This window comes from Muntiacus reevesi, chromosome 15 (genome assembly GCF_963930625.1).
Source record: "Muntiacus reevesi chromosome 15, mMunRee1.1, whole genome shotgun sequence".
Classification (NCBI taxonomy): Eukaryota; Metazoa; Chordata; class Mammalia; order Artiodactyla; family Cervidae; genus Muntiacus; species Muntiacus reevesi.
The window spans coordinates 31,789,103-31,798,361 of NC_089263.1; the positions used below are offsets into that span (position 1 = coordinate 31,789,103).

At 56.2% G+C, this 9,259-nt stretch overlaps 1 protein-coding gene across 1 annotated transcript; it reads right to left on the reverse strand.

The window, feature by feature from the left end:
• Positions 1 to 4,045: 4,045 nt before the first annotated feature.
• On the reverse strand, positions 4,046 to 8,610 carry CPLX3 (complexin 3). The gene is made up of 3 exons (XM_065906762.1): positions 8,447 to 8,610; positions 7,210 to 7,297; positions 4,046 to 5,525 (listed from the first exon to the last, which is right to left on the reverse strand). Exons 1-3 carry the CDS (start codon positions 8,608 to 8,610, stop codon positions 5,301 to 5,303), a joined length of 477 nt encoding a protein of 158 aa, XP_065762834.1. The 3' UTR covers positions 4,046 to 5,300.
• Between the last annotated feature and the right edge of the window lie 649 nt (positions 8,611 to 9,259).

The window sequence follows — 9,259 nt, forward strand, 5'->3', positions numbered from 1 at the left end:
TCTGTTCTTCTCTTCTTGCCCTGGGAAAAACAGGAGAGCCCCAGTTCACAGGCTGGGGCTTGAGGGGCCCCAGGAAAAACTGGGTGGTCTGCAGGAGGCTGGGGGAGGTCACAGGGTTGGGGGAGTGAAACCCACATCTGCCCCCTGCCCTCGGGGAGCCCTGGGGGTCCGGGCGGGCCAGGCTGACTGGCCGCCAGTCCTCCTACCACCCTGGAGAGCAGTGGGGAGCCGCAAGCGCAGGCCTCGGGACCAGGGAAGCCCTTCCTGTCTGCACGGGGAGGAGGGCCCGGTGGCAGGAGTGATTCTGCTAAACTTCTGTGCTGCACACTACTCGTCCCAGACAGGACCCGATGCCTCCACCCCTTCTCACCCTGGGCCAGTGAGCCGGATTAGGGAAAGGGCATCCTCTAGGGTGTCTTGTGCTCAAGCTCAGCTCCCCGGGCCCCCCCAAGTTGGGGTGGTTTCCAGCAGCCCTCCCCCCACCCTCTGGTGGGAGGAGCATCTTTGGGGATTTAGGGAGAGGGAGCTCACCCCCTTGGGCAGCCACCAAGGCCCGAGTTCCCTCGATGCTCAGCCTTCCATGCAAACCTTAAAGGGCTAACTTCTCCAGAAGCCTAACCGTTGGGTGGCAGTGTGGAGCAGTGACCCGGAAGGCAGAAAGCAGAGCTAAAATCTGGCCTTACTCTGTGGCTCTGAAGCTTGGGACCCATTGATTAGCCTGTTTCTCAGTAAAATGAGGATGAAGGTAAATGCCCCGTGGGAATCTGCGAGGATTAAATGAGCCTGGCACACAGAATTCAAAAAATGTTATTTTCAGAGGAATGCATTCAGATTATTTCTGGGAGTGGGCTGGACAGAAAATCCTCTGAGTAAAATGAGAAGGAAGGAGGAGAATGAATGGATCCAGTGGGGTGGATAAATAGAGAAATGGATGGGAGGGAGAGTGGGAATGAGGAAGGATGGGGTTTGTGAAAGACTAATCACAAAGAAGGATAATGGGATAAAAGTTTGGCCCCGGAGGCCCCAGTTTCTATTTGTGGTGTCTGCATTGTCAATCTGAGAACAGGGGCCTGATACCATTCTACATGTGATTGTGGAGGGGAGTGGGCCCCTGTGGGGGCACTGGGTATAGGAAAGACCTGGGAGCCTAAGGCTGGTGGAGGAGGCCCTGGGGTGCGGCCCTCCCTGGGCAAGACGCGATGTGTCTAAGCCACCTCCAAGGAGGGAGGCAGCCCAGCCAGAGGAGGTGGGGCTCCCTAGGGCTTTCTTTAAATGACAGAGGCCTGTGGGAAATATGCTAATCTTAATAAGTTTTCTTCCCTAGGAGCAAGAGTTTCCACCTCTCACATTTAGCGCTTTGAAAGTGCCCAAGACAGGGCAGGCCACCTCTCCCTCCCAGCATCTGGGTGCTCACCCTGCCCCGTCCTCTCACCTCCACTAAGTCCCCTAAGCGCAGGCAGCATTGGGCCCTCTGTCTCCCAAAGGACCAGCCCTGGGAGAAGTGGATGGGCCTCTGGAGCAGATTGAGGGACCCAGGTGTCTCTGGGGCCAGCCTGCCTGCCTAACTGGGGATGAGGAAGGACACAGAACCTTGGTTCCTGAGGGAGGTCATTTAGAAGGGCTGTTGTCCTCAGAGGCCAGCTGCCACCCCAGCCGTCCCTGAGAGGGAGATGGCCCAACCCTGAGGCTGGGGTGTGAAAGAAGGGGGCACCTTCCCCAGAGTAACACACACCCACACCTATACATTTGAAACCCTCCCCCCCACCCCACCACACACACACACACACACAGATACTAACAGGGCCACAGACACCTACAGAAACACAAACCCACGTGCAAGCTCACATACCCACGCAGACCCCACACAGACTTGCAATCATGATCGGACAGACACAGGCGCGGTTCTTGTTGATTAGAGACAAGGCAGCCTCAGCGTTGCTGCTTCCCCAGACCCAGCCCAGCCTGGCTCCCTTGCTCTGAGCCTCACAGGGATTCTGGGAACAGCGATGTCTGGCAGGCACCGGGTGGGAGGCAGGGCAGCAGGCTCCATGGTTCTCTCGCTCCCCTCATGTGTGGCTCCCCACCCCCAACCTAGCCTCAGGAGTCAGCTGGGTCAGTAGGCACTGCCAGCAGCTCGGGCTCAGCAAACGGACATCCCCCAGATGTCCCGTTGCCTGCCCCTGCCGGGGCCTCCAGTGTTGGAGGAGGGGACCATATGGCCACTGGGGGAAGGGAAGAGCCTCTCAACTCCAAACCCATCACCACCCTCTCCAGCTCCTCCCTGGAGATCCACTGGCCTCCAGACAGTCACTTCTCTCTGTACCCCTCCTCCCTCTGGGAACTGGGTTTGGGCTGTCTGGAGTAGGGAAGGCAGAAGGGGACTTGAGCCCGGCAGGGGCCAGGGGTCGCCGCTTATCTCCCTGAAGTCCCCTGTTTCTGGGGCCAGAGAACCTGAGGGTGAGAGTGAGAGGGGGCAGGCCGGCCATCTCTGTTGTCTTCCTCCTGAAAGAGTGAGAGGGGTTGGAGGGGCTGTCTCATCACCTGTCAACATGTCCTGTATCCTCAGACTGCCTGCAGGGTGAGAGGGAAGAAAGGAGAGAACAGGAGGGGGGGGCCGGGAGAAGAAAAATACCTTCTCTAAACTATGGTGCCCTAATGGTGGGACTTGCATCAGTCTGGAAAGTTTTGGTGGTAAGTGGCTTTGTGGCTCTCACATCACACTGGGAGGATGGACTAATCATCAAGAAAGTGATGATCTTAAGTGGGAGTAGAAGCAGGATGGGAGGAGAGTGGCAGTCTAGTGGTGAACTGCAGAGCTGAGGGCTGAGAGTGGGTCAGATGTTGGGGGGACTGTAGCTCGGCCAGGTCAGCCTCACGTTGAGGGCGTAGGTGTTGGGTGGGTGTAAGCCAGGAAGGAGACCGAGGGTTGGAGATACAGATGAGAGGGCCATGGGCTGACAGGGAAGCCCAGAGAGCAGGGGAAGGAGGAAGAGCAGGGTGGGGGGAGGCAAGCAGAGCCTGTGCACCCCTCAGCCCGCCCTCCTTGCCCATCTCTGCCTGAGCCTTCACTGCCCGCTCCACCTCGATTCCAGGGACAGGTCAGGGCCTCTCAAGGTTCTCAGGCTGTGAACAAGGAGCCAGAGAGGGGGCTCGGCCCCCTCCCACTCCCTAACCGCAGGCCCCAGCCAGCCCATTTTGTGAGGGTTCAGTGAGTGCTCAGCCCCCGGCCTCCCCACGGCCCACATCCCTGCTCTTTCACTTTTGGTCCTGCAAATCACTGAGGGGAAAGGGTCTGTCCAGTCCCATTAGGCAGAAGGCCCCTGGAGGGCGGAGTGCTGACGTGGGCCTTGCTGCTGATGCTGCCGAGGTGGCTCATGCCCTGCCCCCCACAACCTGGGGCCAGAACTTGGTCTCCTCCAGCTCCAGGAAGGTCAGGAGGGGTTTCTGTCTGATGACCACCCTGAGGGGCAGCCCAGGCCCCTTTGCCTAGGGTGTTCAAGTGAGAAGACCCAGCGTGACAGCTGAGCATCACTGCCCAGATCCTGGGCCTGCATTCCTCCCTGCGCCCACCATCCTAACTCATCGTTCTCTCTTTCTCTCCCACCTCTCCCTCCCTACATTACCTACTGCACAGGGTTTGTGTTTCTTGTTCTTATTTTACAGAGAAGCCTAATGGAAGCTTTGCCCTTGAAACCAAACTCCGAGATGGCTCTTCTGCCTGTAAATCTTGGCTGGCTTCTCTACAGTCTGGTGTCAAATGGGGGCACCAGGATCTGCCTGTAGCACCTTGTTCCTCTCAGGCCTCTGAGATGGCCTGCTTGCGGAGCCTCCTGGTTGGTCTCCTGGATACCCCCCACCCCTGGAGCACACGCGTAGGTGAGCAGGATGAGATTTGGACTCTACACTTTTTTTTTTAAGAACGAGTTACCATTTATTGATATGGTCCATCATGTGCCAAGGGCTTTACGAATGGCCACCCTTTGAACCAGGTGTTATTATTACTGGGTGGGGGCTCTTAATATCACGGTGGGGGGGGGGGGAGGAAACAGGCTCAGAGAGGGAAAGGGACCTGCTCAAAGCCACACAGCAGTGCCTGGGCTGGAAGGCAGTTGCCCTGCCTTTGTTTTGTTACACCTTTGATGGTCGAGATGTGGAAGGAGATAGGTACAGGTGCCAGAGACAGCTGTGGTTGAGTCTTAGCCCCTCCTGCAGGCTCAGGTAATGCCCCAGACGCCCTGCCTTCCCTGGTGCAGCCCATCTAGATGACTGCTTGAGTATCTTATAGGAGTTGGCACTCCTATGAAGCTGTGGACGAGGAGGTAGAGAATACCCCTCCAAGGGCAAGGTTAGGGGCCTGTGAAACCCGAGACTCCTGGAGGTGAGTAAGGAGTAGAATAGGCAAGTCATTTGGAATTTTTATTTTTCACTGAACTGAGAGAGGAAATCCAGCTATGGAATCCAGAGAGAGTTCTACAGGAACAGAACAGAAATTGGCTGGGCCCTGGGCCCAGAGAAGGCCTGGAGCCTCCTGGGCTACTGTTCAGTGCCAGCTTCATCCTTGGCACTAAGCCCCTCACATAGCATCATCAGCTTCCAAGAGCCAGAGCCCACAGTGGCAGCCGCTTGAGACTATGGCTGCAGCTGCTGCTCTACCCAAGGAGGGGTGTGGGGCTGACTCGTAAGGGTCAGGGAGGCCAAGCTAGGAAGTCTTAGAAATCACCCAGTTCGTTCCAGTTTTACAGATGATGAATTGAGGCCCAGAAAGCGTGGTGGGTTTTAAGGAGAATAAATGTGGAGACTTGAATTCAGGCCTCCTGTCTGTTGTGAGTGTCTGCTTAAAGCTCCCCTGAGCATATCTGAGTGTTGGTGTCTAGAGGAGCTAGGCACCCAGGGGAGCTGGCCCATGTTTGTGTCTGTGCGTGCCAGGATGCATGTGTGACATACCCCTCTGCACACGCCAGGATCTCTGTGTCCCTCTGTGGGTTCTCCTGTGTGCAGGAACCTGGGGGCATGGTCAGAGAAGGTCAGGTCTATTCCTACAATTCTGGGAGGCCTTCCCAGGCTGAGTAGGGATGGTGGGTCCTGAGGGGTAGGGTGAGGAATGGGAACTTTGCTCCCGGTGGAGACGGCGAGAGCGGAAGGCAGACTGGAGCCCTGGATGAGAAGGGTCATGGGGCTGGCCTGGGGCAGGGAGACAAAGCCAAGATGGGATATGGGTCCCTGGAAGCTGAGTCATGCTCTCAGCACTTGTGTGGGCCCAGCCCTCTGATCACCCCCGTGGGTAACCCCAGGGGAAGTAGTCACATGATGTGGCACTTCTCAGCTGATTGCTTGAGGTCCCCCAGTGTGCTCTGGGCCTTGTCCTTGAGTGAGCCGAGGTCCAAGCCAGGGAGGCTGGCCAGCTGCCCAAGGACTGAGGCCCTCTCCTCCTCCTCCTCTGTGTCCTCCTCAATCATCTTGGCCAGCTCCCGGGGCAGCTCCACATCTCCACCTGCCATCTGGATCTGGCTCTCATCTGTTTCGTTCTGAAGGGAAGAGGGAAAGGGGTGCTGTGGGCTTGGAGGTCTGTGGGGACTCAGAGTTGAGGGGCAAGGAGGGGCCTGGAACCCAAGATTCTGGAACTCCAGGATCCAGTGAACTCAGCCCCCCTTCTCCATGCCGGGATCAAGCTTTTGACGCTTAGATATAGAGACCTTGCCCCTTCACCCCACCTTACTTCACCCTGAGATACTGAAAGTAAGACACTAGTGCAGTGAGTAATGACAACATAAAAATACTTTGGAGTCAGACTGAGTCAGCTAAGTTGTGTGTTGACTGTCATTAACTACACTGAAGAATGTTACCCATCACAGTGATGGATTCCATTCATCCAACACCTATCACATGAGTGACACTGAGCTGAGTGCTTTTAATTCTCACAACCACCCTGTGAGGAAGGTATTATTTTCTCCATTTTACAAATAAGGAAATTGAGGCTCAGATAACTTTAGTAATTTCCCCAAAGTCACACCTCTAGGAAGTGGGGGAGCTAAATGTAAACCCACGTCCCTCATTCCAACATCCGTGTCCTCTTTGCACAGCACCTACCTACTGATGGTCATTGCACTTCCCTGTCCCTTTGGGGGCTCTTTGGCTTTCCACTTTATGTCCTAGTCGGTTACAGCCAAGTCTTCTCTCTCCTAGAGGACCCAGAGTTCTCTGATGGCAGAGTTGTGTCTCTTATATGCTTAGTGCAAGCATTTGAGGAATGATTCATTCCTAGCTGAGTTTGACTCTCCCTTTGAGAGATTTTCAAAAGACTAATGCCCTGTGGGAAATCAGAGGCAGCCAGGGGCTCAATAAACATGTACTGAATGAGTGAATATGATGTTCACATATCTGATCCTCCAATTCAAGTGGAAGATCAAGTTCAAGTGTACTGTAGCCTGTGCTTCCCTTTCTCCTCAGAGTCTAGCTTCTGGGCAGGGGGAGTGGCTTGTGCCTCAGTTCCCTCCTTAGGCAACAGGAACAGAACTCTTACATGGTCATCTGATGCTGCAGAGCCTAGAGGAGACATCCTCCTAGCTACTTGGGCAGTCAAGGGGGTACTTTACTCTCTGCAGACAGACTTCATACTTTGGAAGGCAACCAGGGGTCTGGGAACAAGTGCAGGCTCAGCAGGTACAGGCTTGATCTCTTTGCCCACTCCCGTCCCTCTCTGGCTGTGTATGACCATAGCCAAGTCGCTTAATCTCTCTGAGCCTCAGTTTCTTTATCTGGAGATGTGGGTAGTAGCTAGCTGGCAGAGTTACTGAACGGTTAGGTAAGGGCATGAAGATCAAGCACACAGAAAGTGCTGCCTTCTCTCTGTTCACCTCCCTCCCTGGGTGTTCAGAAGCGCCAAGAAAGTTTACCCCTGAGGTAGACTCTATTGCCTTCCAACTCTTCATCTGCCTAGCCCTGACTCTGGGCTGGGTGAGTCGGGGTTGGAGGAGAGAAGGTGCCTGGATTGACTCCAGAAACACAAACCCATCTGCTGGGCTACCTCTCAGCGTCAAGCCCTGGCCCTTGGCAGGCACTAATTAACCGTGAATGAATGAAGGAGTGAGAGAATCGTTAACTTAATCAAACACTCCCTGAGAGTTGCAGCGCCAGGAGTAGGGCAAAGGGGTCCGGAGCCCACAGCTCAAGGTCCCAGATGTGTCTTGCAGCCCAAGGTCCTAAGCTTACCTTGGGCAGCCGGTATTTGTCTCGGAAGTGGCTCCGCAGCGTGGCCCGCTCTGCCTTCCTCTGCGTGAATTGCGCGTCCCGCTCCATCCTGTGGGGGCACCGAGGGCGGAATCACCGCCGGGACTGAGAAAATGGGCGGGGCCTGCGAGGAAGGGGCGGGAAGGGTCTCTGTGTCCTAGCCGAAGTTTACTTGGCTCCCGCCCCCGCCGGCCGCGGGCGGGTATGTTGGGTGCTCTGACCCGCCAAGGTTAATCTTCGCCGCCTTTCCCGGGTATCACAGTGCCCTTTATTACCTCCGCACACGTCGCCCGACGCAGCTATCGGGGCACGTCTGTCTGGCTCTCCGGACCCTGACATAGGTGGCCTCTGACTCGATCTGTCTTTTCTTTTTCTGACAGGTTGTGTCAGTGTGGGGAAAAGTATTTGGGACAGACACGGGTTCGCATCCTGGCTCCACCACCACTTTTTGTCTTTGAGTAAATCATTTACTTTCCTGTTTTGTAAAATGAGGATAGGATTTTGCCACTCACAAAACTGTTATCGTGATTAAGTGAAATAATAGCTAACATTTAATGTTTTGCCATGTGCCAAGTGTCTTGCTAAGCGGTTTATGTGCATTAAGTATTAACCCTCATAAACATATACGGCATGTTTTATCACCACCCACATTTTACAGAAGAAGAAACTGGGGCACAGAAAGGTTAAGTAACTTGCCTAGGGTCACCCAGCAAAAAAGAAGCGAAACCAGGATCTGACCCAAGCAGCCTAGTCTGGAGTTGAGCCTCTAACTCCACTCCAGGTACCTCTCTGTGCCAGCATTGTCCTCACACAAGAGTGCCCTCATCTCAGGATCTGTCTCTATAACTGATTCTCCCTCAGCTGCAGCGCTTTTCTCGGAGCCTCAGGCTCAGAAGAGCTCCAGTTGGAAGACACAGACGGCTGAGACCAGATCGGATTAAGGGATTACTTGTTTCGTCAGAAATGCACGTGCCCCCACCTCGTCTCAGGCCCCTGTCGCCCCTGCCCCCACTCCCTCTGGGCCCGAATGTAAAAGTGGAGCGGGGTTCTAGGTTGGAGATGGGGTGGCTCTGGGGGCAGCCTAGAGGGCGCCGCCCGGCCCTTACCTCGTCTGGAAAAGTAGGGGAGGAGCTCGGGGTCTGAGACTGCCCTAAGGGTGAACCGGGCGGCTCTTGGGGAGTGGGGAGGGCCGTTGGAGCCAGGAAGGGATGCCACTCACTTCTCTTCCACCAGTTGCTTTTGATATTCCTCATACTCCTCTCGGCTCATGCCCTGCGCCTCGGCGGCCGACTTGTCCCCGTCCCCCTTGTCCTCGCCGCCCCCCAGGCTCCCAGTGAGGTTCTTCAGCTGGCCGCCCACCATAGTCTTCACCATGAACGCCATGGTCTTCGCTGACCTGGGCACCGGGCGCCGGTTACCACGCGGCAGGCACCCAGGCACGTCCGCTCCTACTTCAGCACTAGGTCTCAGGGACAGCTCCCGCCGCAGGCAGGCGCCCCACGCTCTGCACCGCCCACCGCCCGCCCCTGCCCGGGCCCGCCTCCATAGCCCCAAACCCCTCCTCACAGGGGGCGGGGGGCATGCACGGGGCTGAGCAGACTGGACCACGTGCCCGCTCCTCACTCCCGCCTCCCCAACGTGCCTCCTTGCATGCCTAGCTCCGCTGGGCACTGCTGACAACGGATTGGGGCTGCCGTTAAGAGGGGGGAGGGTCGCTCCCCAGGGGAATGAGTTGTGCCTTTATGCGCCCCAGAACCCTGCTCCCCCTACTTCCGTCTCCCCCAAATGGCTGATAACCAGGATTTCAGCTGGGAGGTGCGAGTAGCCCTGGGCTCTACCCCAACCTTCTTTCCAACCCACCGCCCCAGCAGCTGCCCAAAGAGCTTGACGCTGAGAAAGGGAGGGAGACCAGAGAGTGGGGGAATCCCAATGATGGCTCCATGGGTTGCCTTTCAGAGTTCTCTGTCACGTGTCTGCCCTGCTGACCCCTGGAGCTACAGGAATAGGGAGAGAGTTGTTCACGGTGATGCTG

Coding starts and splice junctions, on each gene's coding strand:
- CPLX3 (XM_065906762.1), bottom strand. CDS start 8,610: ATGGCGTTCATGGTGAAGACTATGGTGGGCGGCCAGCTGAAGAACCTC. Junction 7,298..8,446: donor AAGCAACTGGTGGAAGAGAA/GTGAGTGGCATC, acceptor GTGCCCCCACAG/GATGGAGCGGGACGCGCAAT. Junction 5,526..7,209: donor ACAAATACCGGCTGCCCAAG/GTAAGCTTAGGA, acceptor TCTTCCCTTCAG/AACGAAACAGATGAGAGCCA.